The sequence below is a fragment of the Chelonia mydas genome, chromosome 8 (genome assembly GCF_015237465.2).
Source record: "Chelonia mydas isolate rCheMyd1 chromosome 8, rCheMyd1.pri.v2, whole genome shotgun sequence".
Classification (NCBI taxonomy): Eukaryota; Metazoa; Chordata; order Testudines; family Cheloniidae; genus Chelonia; species Chelonia mydas.
The window spans coordinates 7152792-7174999 of NC_057854.1; the positions used below are offsets into that span (position 1 = coordinate 7152792).

Here is a 22208-nt window from a genome sequence, read left to right on the forward strand (position 1 = left end):
ACTCCAACCTTTCTCTTACACTATCTGTTCTGAATGGTTTCTTTGCTTCCCCATTCCAGCCTCACCTCCTTCTCTGTCGAAAGCGACGGGGGCTACATGGATATGAGCAAGGATGACTTCCTGGACTACGTTCCCATGTCTGATATGAAGGGAGAGATCAAGTATGCTGACATTGAGTCCTCCAACTACGGCACCCCCTACGAGCTGGACAGCTATTCCCCCTCAGGTAACGGGAGTCCCTGGACGGGAGGGAGATGGTGTTTGTGCCGGGGTGACTGGTTTCCTTTGCTTTAGGAGCTGGTTGGGATGTGAGCTGATTCCCGCAGGGTCTGTTGAGCCAGAACAGTGCTGGCACAGTTTCTCCCACACTAAGGCTCTGTGGAGGCCTGAAAAACCCCAGACCAACTTCTGTTCCCTCCGACGCGAGCCCAAGCTTTAATCCGTGTGGGAGCCTGGTAACAGCCATTGTGCGTCCCTCTGTTCTGCCCTTTTCCTCCCTCCAGCTCCCGAAAGGACGGATCGCGTGACCCTGATAAATGAGTCCCCGCTCCTCAGCTACACAGACCTGGTTGGGTTTAGTTTCCAGGTGGCCAACGGGATGGAGTTCCTCGCGTCCAAAAACGTACGTGTGCTGAGTTGGCAGGTGGGTTTGGCGGGAGTTGACTCTGAAAGGGAAGAAATCAAAGCTTCTTCTTGCTGTGTGATGTGAAAGCCCTCTTGACCAGCCAAACCTTCAGTCAGGCTTCACCAGGAGCTGACTCTGCCTCTCTGACGATGTTGCCTCCCTCAGGAGAGAACAGGCCTTTGCATTGGATAGCTACTGACCGCCTTGACTTTCTGGCACTGTCATGGGGCCTGTGTGACCAGACTACATGTTAAAGTAGGTCTGGCTCCAATCAGGCCAAGCACTGCCTTCCAAACCCCCAGCCTGCAGCCCCCTAGAACCGCTCTCCGGGTGGTTCTGGTGCTGTCCGGTGCCCTTTCCTCAGAGCCAGCCTAAGCGTCCTCACCAGAGGCCAGTCTTGTGCCAATGAACAAGCAACCCAGCCTGGGGCAGAGCTCTCTCCAGACCCCCGTCCAGCAGCCAGGCTCCCTGGTGCAGCGCTAGGGCTTCTGGAAACAGTGGGTATTAAAGCCGAACTGCCAATGAGGACAGAGCTCCCGGGGTCTCCAAGGCTAATTTGACTGGCTGAGCTTCAGCCAATTGTGAATGTAACCAAAGCTCTGTTGTTTGTTAGGAAAAGTATTTAGCTGGGGTGTGACAGCAATGGGGACGGCCCTAGAGAGAAGCCCAGAGTGACATTTCTGGTGGGTCTCCCAGTCCCCTTCACATGCCTGGCCAGGCAGCTTGCATTAAATGAGATGCCAGCCGTATCAACTGTCCGTGCTTCAGTGATGGATTGATACCGGAGGAGCCTGCCTTCTTTGCTGGTGCCAGTGCGATGCTTGAGCAAACCCAGTGAGCATGCTATGTCCGGGGTACGTGAAGGCATAAGCCAGGCTGGCCTAACCCTGCTGCTCCAAGACTCCGACTGTCCATCTGCAATCTGCAAGATTGCTCGTTTCGCTGCTCTCTGTGGGGGTTTGCTCTGGTACCATGGCAACCTCTGTGGCGCCTTCTGTTGCTCTGAATGCAGGTGTTTCTGTGGCCTGGGCACCCCTTCTAACAACACCCTGTCTCCTCCCTTACAGTGTGTGCACCGAGACCTGGCAGCAAGGAACGTCCTCATCTGCGAGGGGAAGCTGGTGAAGATCTGTGACTTTGGCCTGGCCAGAGATATCATGAGAGATTCCAACTACATCTCCAAAGGCAGCGTGAGTCAGGGACCCAGCCCTTCCTGCCCGGTTCCAGCAGGCACACACACGCCTTGTTCTACCAGGCGGAAATCTCTCTTCCCAAGGATGGAGGCAGAACTCTCACCTGACTCCCTTGATCCTCCCCCACTCCCCAAATAGTCCAAACAGTCCATTATCCTGACAACAAATCAAAAAATCATAGAACTGAAAGCGACCTTGAGCAGTCATCTAGTCCAGTCCCCTGAACTCAAGGCAGGACTAAGTATTATCTAGACCATCCCTGACAGGTGTTTGTCTAACCTGCTCTTAAAAATCCCCAATGATGGAGATTCCACCACCTCCCTAGGCAATTTATTCCAGGGCTTAACCACCCTGACAGTTATGAATTTTTTCCTAATGTCCAACCTAAACCGCCCTTGCTGCAATTTAAGCCCATTGCTTCTTGACCTATCCTCAGAGGTTAAGAAGAACAATTTTTCTCTCTCCTCCTTGTAACAACCTTTTATGTACTTGAAAACTGTTATCATGTCCCCTCTCAGTCTTCTCTTCTCCAGACTAAACAAACCCAATTTTTTCAATCTTCCCTCATAGGTCATGTTTCCTAGACCTTTAATCATTTTTGTTGCTGTTCTCTGGACTTTCTCCAATCTGCCCACATCTTTCCTGAAATGTGGCACCCAGAACTGGACACAGTACTCCAGTTGAGGCCTAATCAGCGTGGAGTAGAATGGAAGAATTACTTCTTGTGTCTTGTTTACTCCTGCTAATACATCCCAGAATGAGGTTTGCTTTTTTTTCAACAGTGTTACACTGTTGACTCATATTTAGCTTGTGATCCACTATGACCCCCAGATCCCTTTCCACAGTACTCCTACCTAGGCAGTCATGTCCCATTTTGTGTGTGTGCAACTGATTGTTCCTTCCTAAGTGGAGTACTTTGCATTTGCCCTTATTGAATTTCATCCTATTTACTTCAGACCATTTCTCCAGTTTGTCCAGATCATTTTAAATTTTAATCCTATCCTCCAAAGCACTTGCAACCCCTCCCAGCTCGGTATTGTCCGCAAACTTTATAAGTGTATTCTGTATGCCATTATCTAAATCATCGATGAAGATATTGAACAGAACAGACCCAGAACCGATCCCTGCGGGACCCTACTCATTATGTCCTTCCAGCATGACTGTGAACCACTGATAACTGCTCTCTGGGAATGATTTTCCAACCAGTTATTCACCCATCTTATAGTAGCTCCATCTAGATTGCATTTCCCTAGTTTGTTTTTGAGAAGGTCATGCGAGACAGTATCGAAAGCCTTACTAAAGTCAAGCTATACCACATCTACTGCTTCCCCCCTATCCACAAGGCTTGTTACCCTGTCAAAGAAAGCTATCCGATTGGTTTGACATGATTTGTTCTTGATAAATCCATGCTGACTGTTATTTATCACCTTATTATCTTCTAGGTGTTTGCAAATTGCTTAATTATTTGCTCCATTATCTTTCCAGGTACAGAAGTTAAGCTGACTGGTCTGTAATTCCCCGGGTTGTCCTTATTCCCCTTTTTATAGAAGGACACTATATTTGCCCTTTTCCAGTCTTCTGGAATGTCTCCCGTCTTCCATGACTTTTCAAAGATAATTGCTAATGGCTCAGATATATCCTCAGTCAGCTCCTTAAGTATTCTCCTGTCTCTGAAATGGCAACAAGTGCTCAGGGTAATTAGTGCCATTTGCATCCCAGTTCCCAGAGTGCTTTGCCTCGTGGTGTTACACCTTGGTTAGTCTAGATAGGTGGGGAACTCTCCCCGCCAACCATAGAGGAGTGGGAGCTGTGGGAGCACTGGTCCCCCAAGTCAGGGAGAGGAAGGGGAGATTTCTCTCTGCCCCCCCTTTCCGCTCTTACTTTAACCCCAGCTTTACCTGTAATGGAACCACTTGATCATGCTTTCTAGGGTCCTATGCAGGAACTTAGACAACAGCAGTAATGACTGCCCACAAATACAGCCCCTTTTGTTCAAGGACCCTAGAGCACAGGACTACCCGTCATCTATCCCTGTGCGACTAGTAGCTCTGAATCATCCTTCAGATTGAGAGGCTAAACTGCGTCACTGTGAATTTCTTGCAGAGCTGGGAATGGGATCCAGACCTTCTGACTCCCAGGCCCCTGCTCTAACCACTCGACTGCACAGAAAGAGGAAGTGCTTTTCTGCAAGCTCCCATGCGAGTGCTTTCAAGGAAGGAGATTCGGGTCTTTCAGGTCGGAAAGAGCCCCTGGTTCCAATGAGCATTCTCCAGGATGTTCTCTTTGTTTTAAATTCCAATAGACAAGGCAGTGCTGGGGGAAGATGAATAATCCCTAGATCTTCACATCAGCAGCTCTCAAAGAGCTTTATGAAGGAGATCAGTGTCATTACCTCACTTTACAGATGGGGAAACTGAGGCACAGAGAGGCGAAGGGAGTTGCCAAAGGTCACTCAGCAAGTGAGTGGCAGAGCTGGGGCTAGAACCTAGGTCCTGAGTGCTAGTGCAGGGGTTGAGCCACCAGACCACACTGGAATCGTGTCAGGGCTCCTCTGTTCCCTCTCCTCCTCTTGCTGAATCACTGCCAGCCAAGCGAAGCCGGGAGTGGAGAGCTCGACAGGGATAGGTGAGCTGCCCTCGTTGCTTGGAAGCCAGAAGCAGCCAGTGTAACACAGGAGCTTTGGCCACCCACTCAGCTCATGGGCAGGGGGCAAGGCCCCTCCTTTTCCCCCTCCACAGCAGGGCTGGGGCTTTCCAATCCAGCTTTGCTACCGCGGCTGTTCCTGATAAAATAGGAAATGAAACCAGGCCCCTTCGCAATCCTTCCTGGGGATTATTTTTGATACCAGTTGCGCAAGGAAATCCGCATCCAGCATAGGGCGCCACGCAGCCAAAGCCGCACGCAAGCTGATAGAGGCAGGGCCGGATTGGGCCAAAGACAGGAAACACGGAGAGAAGAGGACTAGGGATATCTATCTTGGTCCTCTCTTCCCGGCTTCTTAGAAATCTCCAGTCAGGTCCTGTTCTGTCAGATCTATTCATAGTAGGGTGACGAGACAGCAAGTGTGAAAAATCGGGACAGAGTGGGGGGTAATAGGAACCTATAAAGAAAAAGACCCAAAAACCAGGACTGTCCCTATAAAAGTCGGGACATCTGGTCACCCTAATTCATAGTGATGCACATTTGCCAGGTTTCAGACACCCTGCTTAGACTGGGATGGGTGGAAAGTCGTCATGTGACCGCATTTCAGTGGCCTGGGGTCAGTAGACTCAGTCGAAGGCCGGCTATCCGTGGCACAAAAGCCTCCATTGCAGCAGGCAGGCCTGTTGGCTGAGATGAGAAGGGATGTAGAAATCGAGCTGGTGCCTGACCTGAGCAGGCAGCTTCTCCTGGTCAGAGCGGAGGCGCACCGGAGAGCGGACCTGAGGGAAGCTTGTGCTGCTGGGGCCTTCTGTCCCCAGAGCGGTCGTTTTGGCACCAGCTGCAGGTCTGTCTCAGAAAGGCAACAGTCCGTTTTGCCAGGCTGATGTAGTGGCCCAGCAGGAGAACTCAGCCCTGGAAGGGAGGTGGCTTTGCAGGGCCGGAATAGGGTGACCAGACGTCCCGATTTTAACCCATTTGTCCCGCGTCCCGACCGCACGTCGGTCAGGACGCCCTTTGTCCCGATATCGGGGACGGACCGCTCACCGTCACCGCCAAAGTCCTGGGGCTGGCGTGGCGGCACTTCCTGGGGCAGCTCCCGGCGCCCGCCCACCGGCAGGAGCCTGCAGTGCAGGCGGCCCCTGGGCACAGAGGTGGAGGGGGTCTCCTCGTGCTGCACCAGCTCCCTCCTGCCCAATCAGAGCTGTGGGGGCGGGGCTTGCAGGCACTGGCAATGGGCAGAGAGCCCTCCGCCCCCACCCCTGCCCCCACCCGACCCGACCCTAGGAGCCAGAGGGACCTGCCAGATGCCTCCTGGGAACCGCCCCAGGTAAGCACCACCAGGACTCCCCACCTCGCCCCGCGGCAGGTCCCTCTGGCTCTTAGGGTCGGGGTTGGGGGTAGGGGGCTCTGTGCACGCTGCTGGCACCTGCAAGCCCCGCTCTGCGGCTCCGGCAGCTCCCATTGGTGCTTTTTCCGGCCAATGGGAGCCACGGAGCTCACGCTTGTGGCAGGCGCAGCATATGGACAGTCTGGAGACCCCCCTAGCCGCTCTGACCCTAGGAGCCAGAGACCTCCCAGCAGGGCTGGTGAGTGCAGCCAGGGAAGGGGGCAGGGTGTCATGGAGTGACTGTCTGGGAGGTGTTGGGGGGGGGGGCGCTGGGCAGTGGGGGAGGTTTGTGTGTTTTGGGGTGCTAGGCAATGGGGGCCTGTTGGGGGGTGCTTGGCAGTGGGGAGATCTTTGTGTGTCAGGGCACTGGGCTGTGGGGGTCTGTGTGGGGCATTGTTTAGTTGTGGTGGTGGGGCTGTGGGAAAGGGCATTGGGAGGGAGGAGAAACCTGTGCCCCTGGCCCCATGGCTTCTGCTGGGGCCATGAGTCCTTGCCCCATGGCTTGTGGTGCGGGCTGCAGCAGGGGCCGTACACCCCTCTTGCAGCTTCCTAGGGCTGTGCGCCCCCTCTCATGGCTCCGGTCAGGGCTGTGCACCTGTGGCTCTCTTCCCCCTCCGCCCCCCCACTTGCCCAATGTGTCCTGATATTTCACTCTTGCGAGCTGGTCACCCTAGGCCAGAACCTCTCCGTGATGGTGTGAGAGGGGTGAGAGACCTCAGCAGGGGCACAGCAAGTGTCAGGACTGAGTGGAACTGTGAAGGGGACTGCAGTTCTCCTGGCCCATCTGACAAGGGTCAGTGTAACACCCTGCTCTGGGAAATTGGAGTCAAGGCCCTAAGGAAAACGGTCGATGCAAAGTGCTCAAGAGTCGCTCCAAGGGGCTCTCCTCAATCTTTGTAAACTGGGCTCCAGGAAGAGTCAAGGAGAAGGTGTCCAACTTCCCTGCTTATTGGTGCAGAAGTGAGCTGTCTCCAGGGGATTGGCTGACTCATGGGCCTAACCCATTCCTGCTCTCTCTCGTCCTCACAGACCTTCCTGCCTTTGAAATGGATGGCGCCTGAGAGCATCTTCAACAACCTCTACACAACCCTGAGTGATGTGTGGTCTTTTGGGATCCTCCTCTGGGAGATATTCACTCTGGGTAAGTGCCCTGACATCACTCTCCTTCAACAGAATGCAACCTACCTCCCAGGACCACACAGGTCCCCCCGTGCTTGTCCCTGAATCTCCCTCCAGTCCCATCCTGGGAGAAAGATACCAATCCCTGAGTCCCATCCCACCCATACCATGAGGGGGCCTCTGTGGCAGAGCCTTGTCCTATCACACACTGACCAGCACAGGTCTGGCGATGAAGGTGGGGTAGGAATGGTGAACAGAAGGGAGGGAGGGTAGTGCTGATTTTATAACAACACTGACAGTGTGAGTGTGGTGGAGACTCCCCGTTAGTCTGGTTTCCAACTCTTCTTTCTCCTCCTAGGTGGGACTCCATACCCTGAACTACCCATGAATGAGCAGTTCTACAATGCCATCAAATGTGGCTATCGAATGTCTAAACCCACCCATGCTTCCAACGAGATGTAAGTGTTCACTGTGCATGTTTGCACTGGCCACATCTCCTCAAACTGGAGAAGTACCCCTGCTCCATCACCCCTTCCACCATCTAACTCTCTATGGTGTCCTTTTCCCCCCCCACTCCTCCATCTCCCCAGCTATGACATCATGCAGAAATGTTGGGAAGAGAAGTTTGAGATAAGACCTTCCTTCTCTCAGCTGGTGGTACTTATGGGGAACCTCCTGGCAGATGGATATAAGAAGGTATGTCCCAGGAATGCTATGATGGGAGTGTGGGAAGGAGACTCTACTCTAGACAAAGTAGGGTCTAGTGGTTAGGATATAGCCTAGGGCTTGGGAGACATGGGTTCAAGTCCCTGATCTGCCAGCTTCTTGTGTGATCTTGGGCAATGAGTCTCTCTGTGCCTCAGTTCCCCGTCTATAAAATGAGAAGAACACCACCACCCTATCTCACAGGGGTGTTGTGAGGATAAATACATTAATGATTATGAGGTGTTCTGATGCTATGGTAATGGAGGACATGTAAGCACCTTAGTTAGATACACCACAAGCATTTCTTCCTTTGTCTAAATTAGACATAACCTATCCATGAAATATACAGAGTCTGTATAAGAAATGAACCCCATTTTACAGCCAAACATATTCTATGCTTGGTGACACCTCTTTCAGATGAGCTGGAGAACTGGGGCTCTGACAAATTCTGGTCTATAAGATTCCCAGGTACTTTTGGGAGGGAAAGGGGTGTTAATCCCATTCTCCAGGGCATATCCCAACTCAAGCAATTACATTCTGGCGATCTAAATCCCTCTTGCAGTTCCAACTGGACACAGCATTCTTCTTCCCTTCCTGCCCTAAATGCTGTGTAGTGTTCCTGTGTGCAGTTAAACATTTGCCATTTCTCAGAGCGGGCTGCACTTTGGTGGCAAAGTGCTCCTTGTGTATAGTTTGTCTGAGCTTTTGTAAAGCACTTCTGGTTCCTTTGGGGTCAGTGGTGATAATGAAATGTTAACAGTTTAATTCATAAGGCTTGAAATATATTTGCTGGTCAATTTAGAGAAAAAATTTACAAGCGACACTAAAAATCAGCAGCCTTTTGTAAAGTGACATTTCCCAGCGTGGCTGGGCTTATTGGTAACACTGAGAGTGGCCTGGATACATAAAAAGAGAGGGACAAATGTAACGCGTGAGCATTGTCTCGTTGTTGAAACCCAGGATTGGGGCTCAGGAGATCAGAGTTCTGTTCCTGGCTCTTCCCCAGTGTTCTTGGGTCACTAAATTCCACGTGCTTCCCCAGTTGTCCAGCCACCAGCGGGTGTGGCTCAGTTTTTGGACACAGAAGGCCTGATTCTCCTCTCACTCACACAGACATAGAGCACAATGGAGCAACAGCAGTATCACCCCTGATATCTCATGTGGCTCACCCAAAAATTGAACCGCTCGGCAGATGCTTGGAAATCGGCCTCCTCCCTCCCAGGGTTGCCCTGAGGGCTTCATTAACGCACGGCTGGGAAGCACCGTGCAATCCTGCAACGGAGGGCACTGCAGCAGTGCACAGTGTGGTGCTTCCAGTGGGAACGGGGCCCAGACTCTGTAGTTTCTCTTTATGTGCCTGGGGATGCCGGCTTGACCCCGGTTAGCGCCACCCCCTCTCACCCACCTCATTTCTTTTGTAACCTGCCCCACGGGAGCAGAGGTACCAACAGGTCGAGGAGGAATTCCTGAAGAGCGACCACCCTGCTGTTCTGCGCACAAGGCCCAGAATCCTAGGGGTCAGCAGCGCCGGGCTCACCCCCAGCTCTGGCACCGGAAGTGTCCTCTATACAGCTGTGCAGCAGGATGGGGGGGACAACGATTACATCATCCCTCTCCCTGATCCCAAGCCCGACGGAATCGATGACGCCCCTCAGGAGGCTTCTGTCAGCCGGGCCAGGTAGCAAACACAGGCCTCTTCATGTTTCCCCCTAATCTGGTCTCTGTCACCACTGACCATCCTGAGAGCTAAACAACAAATGCTTCACACAACAAAAGTGGAAGCAGGAGAGTGTGGTCCGGTAGAAAGGGGTAGGGATGGCGTGGAGGGAGGCGGAACAGGTAAAGCAACCCCAGGATCTGCTCCCTTCACTCTCAGGATCCTTAAATCTACCCCCAGCCTGGCCTTTCCCTTCACAGCTGCCCAGTTCTTCTATCTGCACGGCCATGGTCCTCACACCACGCTGGGCTGGAGGCCCGGAGAGAGGCTGGACAGCACGTTGTTATGTATACCCAGCAGCTAGCACTCCAGGTGTGTACAGCCTGTGGGGCGTTGATGGCTGCACTGGGCGCGCGTGAAGGGGGGCGAATTTCAGTTCCATTTTGTCCATCGTTCTGTGGGAGTTGGAGCCTCAGTAGAAGCCTGTCTAAGATGGAGGATGGCACTGGGCCCCTGTGGGGCGTAGGTAGTAACTCCTCGTGCCACAAGAGAGCCAGCCGTGTCTTTGCTAGCAAGTGGGTCCTTGCTTGGGACATCAGCGATTACGGACAGCACATTTATTTCTCTGCTTTCTCTCCTCCCCCTTTAGTTCTACTCTGAACGAAGTGAACACAGCGTCCACAATATCCTGCGACAGCCCCCTGGACCTACAGCAGGAAGGGGAACAGGAACCTGAACCAAAGTCGGGCTGCCAGGAGCCAAGCCCAGGGCACCACGACACGGAAGAAAGTTTTCTGTAGAAGGGGCAGAGCTGATGCTAGCCCACACCCTACCAGTGAGACCAGCTGTGGGGCAACCAGACTTGGTGGAGAACCTTGTTGGGTGCTTATTTATCCCGCCCTCCGTCCCACCTCCCGGCACAACGTGGACTATAGAGGCACCTTTCCCCTCCCCCAGCCTCACTGCCACACTCCACCCCATTGATCAAACTACTGAAACGAGGAGGGGTCTCCTCACAGACAAACCTCTTCTCCTCACAGTGAAGCCTGCAGTGCTCCCAGTCCAAGGGGCAGGGCACCAGCGAGTCTCCAGAGGAGATGCTGCCGTTCACTCCACTTGTTTGATATCCCAGCCTCCTTCCCGTGCCCCGGTGCAGTAGGTGGCTCTGAATTTCAGTGTCCATCTGGGCCGAAGCTGCCTCTTTGATGTTCTGCGTGTCCATCACGCTGGGGTACAGCTGCCGTAGTGCTGTACATGGCTGGGCTGGACAGATTCCTTGCAGCTCACTGGTGGGGTGTCAGGAAGCCGACAGGCCAGGCCCCAGTCGCTAGAGAACAGGATCATACTGAGTGGATTCTCTCTCGAGCACAGAAGAGCTATTGTGGCCGCTGAGGAGAAACCAGCCGTGGGTTTCGGAGACGTTTAGTCACATTCTTCCCCTCTTGCCCTGTCCAGCCTTTCTGAGGTGGATGCGGCACCACACGCACTATGGTACAGGTACCTGTGGCACTGGGCCACAATGCTGCATCTACCCCAAGGAGAGGTCTTAGGCTGACCCTCTTCCTGCCCACAGCAGCCTGGGTTCCGAAGGGCCTGCCAGGAACCAGGGATGCTCCGATTCTGACTCTGCTGTGGCAGCGTCTCACTCCAGCATTGTCTTCCTCTATGTGGACTCTAAGCCTAGACAGTCTCCATATCGCTCATTTAAAGGGAACAAATGAGATCTCTTAATTCACTAGCCGGGGCCAGTATAGGAACAAAAATGGCTATTCATTAATCCTCTAGTGCCAGGGAACCTATTTCACCTGCTGGGAAAGTCTCTCAACCCAGCTGGTGCCAGAATCTTTGTTTTATCTTTGGGAAGCAGGGGTATGAAGTTGATGTTACTTTGTTCATACGAGTTCCCCTTTCCGTGCCGTCTGGGTCCCTCACGTGAATTGCAGCCTCTTGCCCTAGGTGAGTAACGAGGCTGCATAAACACAAGCCCAGGCGGTCCAGGGACATAGAGAGAGAGAGAGAGAGAGAGAGAGGATGAGAAGTCATCTGCAGTGATGCGAGACTCACCCCTGCGGCACCTCCTGCTGGTCATCCAGGAATTAGCTCGCCAGCCTCCAGATCGCCCTCTGTCGGCCAGTGTCTCGCCTCTCGCTAGCCCCTGTGTCCCCCCTGAACTCCGGTGTCCCTTTCCCTTGGAAGCTGCCCCTGGCAGTACTCCCACAGTCTCTGGGTCTCCCCTCCCAGGGGTACCCCCAACCCCCTATCCCCACCTCGCCTCAGTATATGGCTACTGCTAGTCACCACCTAGCTCCTGTTCACTGGGGCGGACTGCAGTGTACAAGCCACTCATCACAGGCAAGGGGGGTTTAGACCTGCTGCCTCCGCCTACCTTTGGGCTGCCCTGTTGCAACCCCAGTACCCTGTCTTAGGCTGTTTGCCAGGCCTGCAGCCTGGGGCTTTTCCAGCCTGGAGCCTCCCAGCTCCTCTGGCCTTCCCCAGCCCTCCTTCACCTCAGGTACCCTGGTACGCTCCCCAGCAGCCAGGCCCATCTCTCTCCACAGCTAGAGGAGACTCTGTCTGAGCATCTGGCTCACAGCCCTTTTATAAGGGCCAGCTGTGGTCTGTTTGGGACGTGGCCCCAGCTGTGCCTACTTCCCCAATCAGCCTGGGAGCTACTTGCCCCCAGCCACAGCCTTCTCCTGGGCTGTTTTAAGCCCCTCTGGGCAGGAGTGGGTGACCACCCCGCTACATCATCTGAGAGCTGTATATGGTCTTGCCACTTACAGTCTCTTTGACTGTACAAATACGTGGGGGAAGCCAACTTTTAAACAACAAGCAGCATTTGTGTTTGCCAGGGGCAGCCGTTCTCATGCTGACAGGATCTATGGAGCCTTTCAGGATGGTACATTTTGGGACCCAAGCAGAGGAGGAAGGATCAGGTTGTCAGATGGGAAGTGGGCCTTAGAAAGTGGAATGCGGAATGGAAATGTTGGAGACCCCTCATCTTCCTTCAAACCCCTCCTCTACCCGCATTGGCAGGGCTGTGACCTGTAGTGCTCTGAGCTTCCACTCATTATTTGAAGAGTTAAACCAGGTGGAAAGCAAGGAAACCATGAAAATCCCCACCAGAGTGGCTGAAAAGCCATAAAACCAGGAAGGTTATCACAATGCCTTCAGCTAGGAAACCAGCATTTTCTCCCTTTTGAATAGCATCAAATTTCTTAGCACCCTTTTCCTCCACATCCACAGCTCCTTCTAGCTCATCCACTTCCCTGTCTCTCTCTCACACACAGTGGCTGTGCACTTATTAACAGAGATGGTTGGAAATGTTCAGATTTTCAATGATGTTCTTTGTGGAGGTTTGTTGGCCAGTTTATAGAGCCGTCTAAAACTGTCCACTGAAAAACACTGAAAATTTTGGTGTCTTTTCCAATCAGCTCTAGTTGTTAACAGTGACATATTTATAAAGTTAAATCCAGAGGAACAGGTACCTGTGTGTGTGTCGGGGGGTTATGTTTTTAATAAAAGGTGAAAGCTAGACATAGCACTGTTAGTGGTAGCCAGCCAAGTGCTACTGCAATACTGCAAGCCATGGCCAGGGGCGTTTCTCTATTTCCTGCAAGTATGGTCAGATTTTCTCATATCCCCTCATCCTCAGGAATCGTTGTGTTTTCCTACACACTTTTCCTCTTGATCGTAGTGCAGGATCCAGTGGACATTACTCAAGAAATGCCCCAAACCACAGGGAAGCAACAAAACATGAGATCGTCGGGGTTAGCTCACTTTTCCTCAGTTTCTTAGGTGCTCTGTAGGGCACAAGCCACTGCAACTTCAGCCAGGTGAAGGGATGCTGCTCTTATCAAATAGTTTGTGTCCCGCTTTTGTCCCAGATTTCTAACACCTCTCAATCTGGGTGGATTTAACAGATCCCCTCTATGGTCAGAGCAGATTTCTCTTTTTATGGTGCCCCATGCTACTACTTGAAATAGAAGCTGTGATTTAAAGAACCCATTAGCTAATGCCCGCATACCAGCCCTATGCAAAATTTAGCTGTATAAATCTGACCTTGTGACTCTGGGGCTAGCAGGAAGTCTGGCAAATTTGTGCTGGTGCTGAACACTGTCTGGCTACTTCCAGCCCCATCTGAGCTTGACGTGAAGAGTTTGATTTGCCTTCCGCTCCGCTGGGTTGGAAAGCTTTTTGGTTTCACATCCTGCTGCGAGCATGCAGTGTCTCGCTGCCTTGTGTCAGAGTGAGACACCCAATCGGATAAGGGCAGACAGCGCTGACCAGGTGAGCCTCCCCCAAGGTAAGAGGTCCAGCTGGGCAGCCTCAGTAACACCAAGCAGGGAAAACCCTTTTCAAAGAAAGGAGTCTGCTCATTTTAATTCCCCACCGGCCAATGGATACAATGGTGGCGAGTCCATGGGCAAAGTACACCTACCCCTTTCAGTTGCCAGAAGAAATTCCCTGGCCAAACCCTGCCAGGCGTTAAGGTTCACACCCTCTCTCTCTCTCTCTGCTTCTGAAATCCCCACCCGGATCCATCAGACTTCTGGGGGTGACAAATGTTTTAACCCATCTGTTGCCATCAATTTTCTAGCCATAATTTGTCCTGAAGGGAACCGATTCCTCTAAGGTTTTTATTTTATATTGTTACTATTTTTGTTTGTTTTTAATGTTGGGGGATGGGTCCAAACTGAACCCCTTTTCCAAGGACCCCAAAGGGTGGAGTCTCCAAACCCCCAAAAGGGAACCTAGTGCTGCAGTTTGGGCCCATCGCTGGTATATTTTTTTAACTCCTATTTTAATCTGCAGTCATTACAAAGTTATCCGCTCCCATATATGCACATTCCTCCTGCCAGTCACGACTTCTGTGCATCCAGGGGGTCTATTGCTACACGACAGTGTCTCTCTCCGTATTTAAGATGCTTCCTCAGACTGACATGTTTGACTTTTTAATGTTTGTCGTTTTCAGTTGGGATGGTTTTATGTAAGGAGAATCGTGTTTAGTGTTTTGTGTCACAGTGTAAAGTCTAGAGCACAGTGGACTTTACTTGGAACTAAGTTGCCTCTATTCAACCCTCTGGGGACCAGCGGCTCCTTGGTGGACTCGGAGCAGTGAGATGGGAGCTAGACATGCAATGGCAATGAGCAGTCCGTAGAAAGCTGGCCAAAACTGGTGTTAAAGACCCACCTAACTTAGGATCGCCAACTCTCTGGGAGGTACAGCACCAACAGGCAGGAAGTACCCAGTGCCAGATGGAGATCCTGGGGAACACTGTGTTATGTCAGTACACTATACTGAACTAAGATGGGCAGGGATATCTCATAGCTGTATCCTTTTGGGAAAGTTTTGCCACATCCCAAGCACCAGGGAGGGCGGGGATCTCTTCCTTGTTCCACTGCACGGAGGTTAGAGAAAGAACTAGAGTAGCATGTTGTTAGTCTGTCTCCTCCTCCCAAGCAATGCAGGGTTGTTCCCCACAGGATTTCTGCTCCAGCTGAGTTTTAACTTGACCCTCGCCATTACCTAGGGAGGTGGTGGAATCTCCATCCTTAGAGGTTTTTAAGGCCTGGCTTGACAAAGCCCTGGCTGGGATGATTTAGTTGGTGTTGCTCCTGCTTTGAGCAGGGGGTTGGACTAGGTAACCTCCTGAGGTCTCTTCCAACCCTGATATTTTATGATTCTATGATTGTTGAAGGCCTCATAGCAAGCCAGGTGGCAGTCCCAGAACAGGTGGGGAACTAAGAGTGACTGGCCACCTGACCCTGCTCTTCCCCCATAAAGGGAGGGGGAATTTAAAGAGACAGAGCCTTCCTTCTCACCCTCCCGTCTTCCCCCACATCAATTGATGCCAATCCCAGCGTTGCCAGTTTTTGCAAAGGGGTTAAAATATTGGCACAGGCTCACACAACGGCCACACACACATGCAGGGTACCAGGGAAATGCTCTCCTTTCCCCACTTTAGGTTTAAGACAATGCTAAGAGAGTGGCTGGCTCCTGACCCTGCCCTAGAGCGCTGGCGACCCTAAATACGACACAGTGGTTTATCTGCAGTGTTTCTATTCAGACAGCAAAAGGGCAGCTGACCTGCAGCTTTTACATCACATTGCTGCAGGTGGCAACTCTGCTCCATGGCCCATGGGACCAAGCTGCTGCAGCCTCTGGATTTCCAGACCTGTAGGGACACTTGCTTAGGTCAAGCCTATCAGAAACCTGAGCTGCATCAGACAGGTCACTGACACAAGCCTCACACAGCGTGTCTCAGTGACATGGCAGCAGCGGGGAATGTAACACATTGGGAAGGGGGGAGAACCATTAATGAAATCCTCCCCAGTGAGATCAAACTGCAGTGAAATGAGCCACCCATCCCCGTGGCATGTCTCCTGGGCTCCTCCTCCCCTCACTTTCAAGCCTCATTATAGGCTCAGCAGCTTCCTTCCTATGAGCAGTCATTTTAGACCTGGCGCATCTCTAGTTCCTCTAACCTTCGTTTCAACCTTCTGCGTTTCTGAAGGTATTCAGTGGAGAGGAGCCAAAGTTTAAAGCGCCAGGTCAGAACTGGAGCGGGACATCTGACACAGACTGTCAAGTGGCAGTGACAGAACGGAAGGGAAGACCCTGCAGGGAAGGGACTGTGGATTAGGAAGCAGGTCATATTGAGCCATGGTGGCCTGATGCAGAGTTCAATGAAAGAGAATCAGATCTTTCGCTTGGAGCCACTCAGCAATGCCATTTCTAAAGGCGAAGTGATATTGATGCCGGTACTCTGTGCACACGCAACCTTGCAGTCGCAATCACTTCCACACCTTATAGACAGGGAATGTCAGGGAGGGACCTGCCTGCCAAGCAGATTATCAGCCTCACCCCATTTGTTTCTATCTATGGTACTTATCTGACTCTCATTCCTGGGGTATCTGTGCGCCTCACAGTCTTGAGTGTATTTGTCCTCACAGCACCCCTGTGGGCCAGTGCTTGTATAGCCACTGTACAGAAGGGAACTGATGCCCAGAGAGGCTAAGTGACTTGTCCAAGGTCACACGAGGAGTCTGTGAGAGAGCAGGGAAACGCGCCCAGGACTCCCAATACAGCACCCTCTCCACTGGACCAGTTAAATGGAATTCCCAGTTTCCCGTGAAGGGGCAAACCAGTGAAAATCTGGAGTGCCCGAGCGTAGCCATGGAGTTGTTCTAGATTTGCTCCCGGGTTACTCTGAGAAGAGCTTGGCCGGATGTGTGATTCGTTCCCTCTAGACTGAAGGGATGAATGAAATTGAGGAGCCAAGCAGTGGGAGGGCATATGACACAGGGGACTGGTATGTCTCGCCTCCCCCCTCCTCCGCCCCCCGTTTGCTGTTTCCCCCTTTATAGACTGCACTACCAATTCCAAAGCACTAGTGAGTTTGCCCACTGATTTCTATCTCTCTCAGCTCACCCCCGCACGGTACAATATGGATAATCTGTTGGGATTGCACCTTTTTAAAGCTCGTTATTTAGGCCTGTGTGGAATCTCTAAACAGAAGCAGCGCCTGTATTTGCATTTTTCCTATTAACCTGTCCTAAGCCATCATGGGGGCAAGACACGGAACAGCCTTCAAACTAAGGTACCAAAGAGTTAACGTTATCCTAGGTTTACAAATGTATTTGTAGGGCTCGTATTAAGTTACATTTATACCCATGAGATATTTTTTATGCTGTAAACTTTATATACATGTTTTTAAGGAAAGATTTTAAAATTAAAGGTATTTCTTCTTTTTCAACCGTTTTCTTGCTGGTTCTTGATTTGTTTGCCTTTTGGGGAGGTTTTGGCTGTGTTTCTTCCCATAATCTCCTGTCTGGTTGTGTTTGTGTTTTGGTGGGAATGAAGATTAGCTGTGGGGAGGCTAAGGGAGAGGAATGTTGTTATGCTCTGTAGAACTCCCCAGGCTTAGGCAAAGCTAAGCCAGCGATTGTGGATGTGGATCGCCCTGCTCGAGCCCTTCGATTATTGAGCACACGGGGGGTCGGTGTCCTGAATGGAGGCAGGTGAGTGGAGGGATGCCATTCAGCAGCATTTCAGGGAGATGTGCAAATAGCTGGGCTCTAACGATTCCCAGGGAGGGCCCATGAGCCCCTCTTGAAGACTCCACCTCCCTCCTTTTCCCCTCCTGCAAAAGCCCTGTGCCCTGCCTGTGGAGGCAGCCTGGCTGCTGCTTTCCCAGCACAGTACAGCTATGCCAGAGAGGTGGGGTGGTCCCCTTTCCCCACCCCATCCATGGCTGGGCACGTTCTCTCTACAGCATGCCCAATCCTGGTCGGAAAGTGAGCAAGGCACCCAGCACAGGCCTAGGGATGAGCCAGGAGCTGGTGTACGAATGCCCCCGAACCTAATGCATCGCTGGCTGCAGAGACAAACCCAAACTCCGGGCGTTCAGGCCCCGCCGTCACTAACCTGGGCCTGAAGCTGTGCTGGCCTCTCAGGTCCTGGAGGGCAGTCACAGCTTCTCTCTCCAAGTCAGAAGAGGAACACCGGAACTGGCAAGGTCCATGTAGCCCAGGTGCTTCGGAGGTAAGAACCCAACAGTAGCAGATGCAGGGTAACCTGTCCTTGCCCTTAATGTCTCATCCTAATCCCAAGCAACTGGAGCTTGACTTAAACCCTGACCCAGAAGGTGTAATAGCTCAGAGAGGCCAGGCCCAGCGCACGCTCTGGAAGTGCAGGATTGAGAGTGGGGAAGGCGATAGCTGGGGCGGAGGGCCTAGCCTGGGTGCCTGAGTGAGAAGTCCCATGTGGTTTGGTTGGGTAGATCTCTCTCCCACCCCCCTGGTTCTCCTCCCACCTGGGTTCACCCACCCTCTTCTCCTTCCCCATCATAATGTGCAGAAATTAGGTAATGTCCCTTTAAGCAGTTTGAGAGCTCTCCAGAAGAAGCAGGGTGGAGAAGGTCTTCCAGGAGGTCTCCTAAACTATTTAAAGGGACATTACCTAATTCCTTTATGCTTAAACCCCCTCACTCCGGGCTCCCTGCCTCCTTTCTTCCCACCCCGGCTTTCCCTGTCTGCCTCTGGGAGTTTCTACCGTCCCCTAGAACCACAGAGAACAGTAGAACGCAGGCAGGCTACTTCCCAGGGTAATGAACCTTGGCTGTTTAGCCTGACCAGTGTGGCCAAGGCCGCAGACATAGACTACAGCAGGAGATAGTGAAGTCGCCTGCCCTTGGCCATTGGGACCGGCCGGCCCTGTGTGCCTGTCTCTGACACGCAGTGTCGGTGCAGTGTTTGTTGTGGAACATGAGGCTGATGGGTTTCTGAGTAGCTCGGAGTGGTTCTCCCAAGGAAAAGACAGATGGGCTTGCTCTGATTCATGTGGCAAGGCTGAGCTGTCACAGGCAGGCTGGCACCTTTTGTCCCTCAATTGAGTCAGCCGGAGCTGACTCGGCAAGGGAGAAAAAAATCCCCTTCTCAATGAAGACTGCAGCAAGGTCCTGAATCCCTTGGGGAGTAGACAGCTGGAACACAGGGTGGGGGAATGTAGCTAGCTGTTACTGAGGGAGCCAGTTCCCACTCCCCTCCTTGGCCATTCCCTCCCAGTCTCCTCTTTGGATTTCAGACCTTTTGCATGAACACAAGCACTAAAGAGAAGCTGCTAGTGTTCTAGGAAACACCTTAATGCCCAGGGAAGAAGCACCAGTCATCAGGGGAGCAAGGTGAGGTGCTCGTTAGGCTAACGCTTCACCTGACCATGAAGTGAGAAGGAATTGGCTTCTTCTGTTTCCTCCTCCATGCTGTGACAGAGGCAATGAAGCACAGTGGGGTAGTACTGGGACTTGGCTCATGCCCCGTTCCAAATGTGAACCGTGGACTGGTGTCTTCCTTCGTCTGCAGAGGAACTGAAACAATCACTCTAATGGGGTGTTGACTCTGAAGCCTAATTATGTGATTGTCAGTATTTTTCATTACTTGTTTCTGATTATTTTAGCAGAAGCTTATTCTGGTATCATGGGCATAGTAAGGAACTCTCCCCCCACCACCCTTTTCCCATCATTCCCTGTCTACATTCTATGCAAAATGCCTGTTACTATTTACTCAGGATAAGGCAGATGCAAACTGTTTGCATGTTCCTGCAGGTTATTTGATCATTAATTAGACACCTGAGGTTACTAGCTTGCAAATTAAGTATCCCACAGACCTGCAGTTTTTAATAGGTCTGCACTGTAAGTGTGAGACTTCTTGTCAGTGATATGAAAATGGTGCTAATGTAATCCAGCTGTGTGATAACACTGTCATGCTCTTCACTAGGATGTCCTTGGGCCTGGTGCCATCCCATCAGCCTTCATGGCCAGAGCCAAAACAGTGACCCACTGACAGGATTGCTCATGGGCTAGCAGGGGCATTGTGGGAGTGTTCTTGTGATTATCTAGAGATACCTTCTGGAGGACGCATGCAGTGGTACCAGAGGACTCTGAAGGGAGCTCCCCATACAGCCCACCCTGTGCTGGAGGAAAGGTCTCCATCAGGTGGCTCCTTTGTGAGAAGGACAGAGTTTAATTTGTGCCAGGGCTGAGCCCTGGCACCTCTAGGCTTGACAGTTCATAGCCCCAGCGCCTCTCGGCTTGCCACATCAGTTATGAATGTAAAAAAATTGCTTAAGCCCTGGCACCTAATTGCTTGAGCCTTGGCACCTCTTTCATGACAAACTAAGCACTGGAGAGGGAGGAGTATAAAGGGAGGAGACAATAGAAGTAGCGGCCAGTGTAAAATCCGAGCTGTTTTCTAGTTCTCTCAATGGCCTGGCTGCGAGAAAGCCTCATCTGTAATGCCTCTGCCTTAACTATCACATTTACAAGGAAGGGCAAGTAGCGGTAACAGGCTCAGACTGATTCGCCTCTTAATCTGAGCATGAATCGGACAGGGACTGAACAACGGGAACAGCTAAAAGTCGTTCATGCACAGATGGTGAAAGGATCTGACCTGGCTGTATGTCGTCTTGGATGCAAACCGTTAAACCCCTAAATGCAAAGATTTTGTTTGAGCCACTAAATTCCCATTGGCTACTGCCACGCATGACCCCTGCATGATTCCAGACCCAGTGGTCCATCCTGATGGAGACACCAACACTGAATGCTGCTCACTTGGTAGAAGACCCTCCTTGATGTCCTCTCAAAAGACTTGTCCTGGGCCCGGCCCCAAGGTCACCTCCAACTAGGAAGGGTCACAGCCTTTGAGAGTTTGCTGGATGTTTGCACTAACTGCAGCTCACCCAGTCAGCACAGTTACAAAATTTTCCTTGGAATTAGGTCACATTTTACTTAGCAGGCTCAGGATTAACATGAATTCTGCCACTGCTGTGAACTAAATTGTGTCTCGTTAGTCCTAGTTACTCATTTCTTACATAGATTTAGTAACGTTTGTCCGGGTCTGCTGTGTAATATAGTGCATCTAGTGTACACGGTGCAAATCCTCTGTCACTGCTCATCTCCGCTTCATCTCCTCCGAAGTGCCTGGAATGCCAGCTTTTCAAAGACCGTCACTGACCCTGTTGCAGCAAAGAGTTTATCCTAAGTCTTGTGTGAGTGACCTGATTTGATCTCCCTGCTCTCTCCATTGTAAAACTATGTAGCAAGATGTCATGCTTTCCTCTGACTCCAGTAATTTAGCCTTAAAATTAGCAGGCGTGCAGTCTCCTTGGTCTCAGTGCAACTAGCAATGCTGCACATGCTTGCCCTCCTTTGGGAGTACGCTGACTGAGGAGCATCCCTCATAGAGGATAGCTTTTCTTTTTAAACCTTATTTGCTGTAGCCAACTTCAGTTCTCAGTGGAGAGCAGTTCTCCCGGCTACATGTCAGCCCTTGGCCATGTGGTTTCCAGTGAGAGAAAGGCATATGTTCTCCAGACACTGACACTCTACAGTGGTGCAGCTACACCAGTGCCATCTGCATTTCCTGGACCATGGCCTACCTGTGCTCTTTGGGGAGAAGGAGCTGGAGGATGACAATGGCCTGGCCTCCCAATTGTGGCTTATGGAAATACCCCTCCAGCAATCTGTGGCTGAATGGAGCAGGAGGACAGAGTTCATTCTGCCTCTGGGATGTGGGATTTTAGGCAGTTTTGCCAGCTCACACAACGTACCCTTTCAAATTTTCTGCTGCTCCTGGGGTCTGTGGGCAGCTCTGAAGCTCTGGTTTCCCCTTGTGGGAATGCAGCATAGGTTCCTTTGGGTTTACATTTACTTTTGCATTCTTTGCCCCTCTGGTACGTTCAGCCCCTGGATGAGTGACCCTTATGCTCACCTTCCCAATTCATCAGTTCCGAAGATAACCGCACTGACCCACTGGTGGGGATGAGATCAACGGCTGCCTTTCTAGTTGGGGCTTGATTTGCAGAGGTGCTGAGCACCAGTAACTCCACTTCAAATCAGTGAGAGCTGCAGGTGCTCAGCACCTCTGGAAATCAGGCCCTGGGTCTCCCACATCCCTGGAGGGGGACAACTGTTCTCCCAGCACAGGGAGTGGACTTCGAACTTTTGCTCAATGGGATGTTTGGGGAAAGTTGTCCTCTTCCTGCAGCCCCGGAATGCCCAGCTCAGGCAGTTCCGATGGCAGCAGAGGGGGCTATCTCTGGCGCACTGCTCGTGGTGTAGTTGGATGTGGTAAATGTGCCTAGAAAGAAATCCAGCAAAGTACCAGTTCTGTTTCCTCTTTTCTCTGTGGTCCAGTACATCTGCTCCGAGCTATTTGCAAAGGGCTGCTCTGTTCATGGACGCTACTACACAGAAGGAACCTCTGCACGGATGGACACTCACGGATTTTGAACACGCTGAGGAACATACTAGAATCTGGAGGGGGCCCCTTTAAGAAAACCAGCTCTCACTAGCAGCTGCGTGTGGGGCCCACAACCCA

At 51.8% G+C, this 22208-nt stretch overlaps 2 protein-coding genes across 3 annotated transcripts in view; both read left to right on the forward strand.

Annotated features, from left to right (window-relative positions):
• The window catches only part of PDGFRB (platelet derived growth factor receptor beta), a 62898-nt gene extending 45809 nt beyond the window's left edge, over positions 1-17089 (forward strand). Inside the window, exons 16-23 of the mRNA XM_037907054.2 lie at positions 60-226; positions 504-622; positions 1693-1815; positions 6878-6989; positions 7326-7425; positions 7558-7663; positions 9112-9350; positions 9979-17089. Of these exons, the coding sequence (XP_037762982.1) occupies positions 60-226; positions 504-622; positions 1693-1815; positions 6878-6989; positions 7326-7425; positions 7558-7663; positions 9112-9350; positions 9979-10129 (1117 nt within the window). The 3' untranslated portion in view covers positions 10130-17089. The remainder of the gene's footprint in view (positions 1-59; positions 227-503; positions 623-1692; positions 1816-6877; positions 6990-7325; positions 7426-7557; positions 7664-9111; positions 9351-9978) is intronic.
• CSF1R (colony stimulating factor 1 receptor) overlaps positions 13536-22208 on the forward strand; it is a 46647-nt gene continuing 37974 nt past the window's right edge. For both annotated transcript variants that reach the window (XM_037905964.2, XM_037905965.2), the window contains exon 1: positions 13536-13635. The gene's annotated coding sequence lies outside the window, so the exon portion shown is untranslated. The remainder of the gene's footprint in view (positions 13636-22208) is intronic.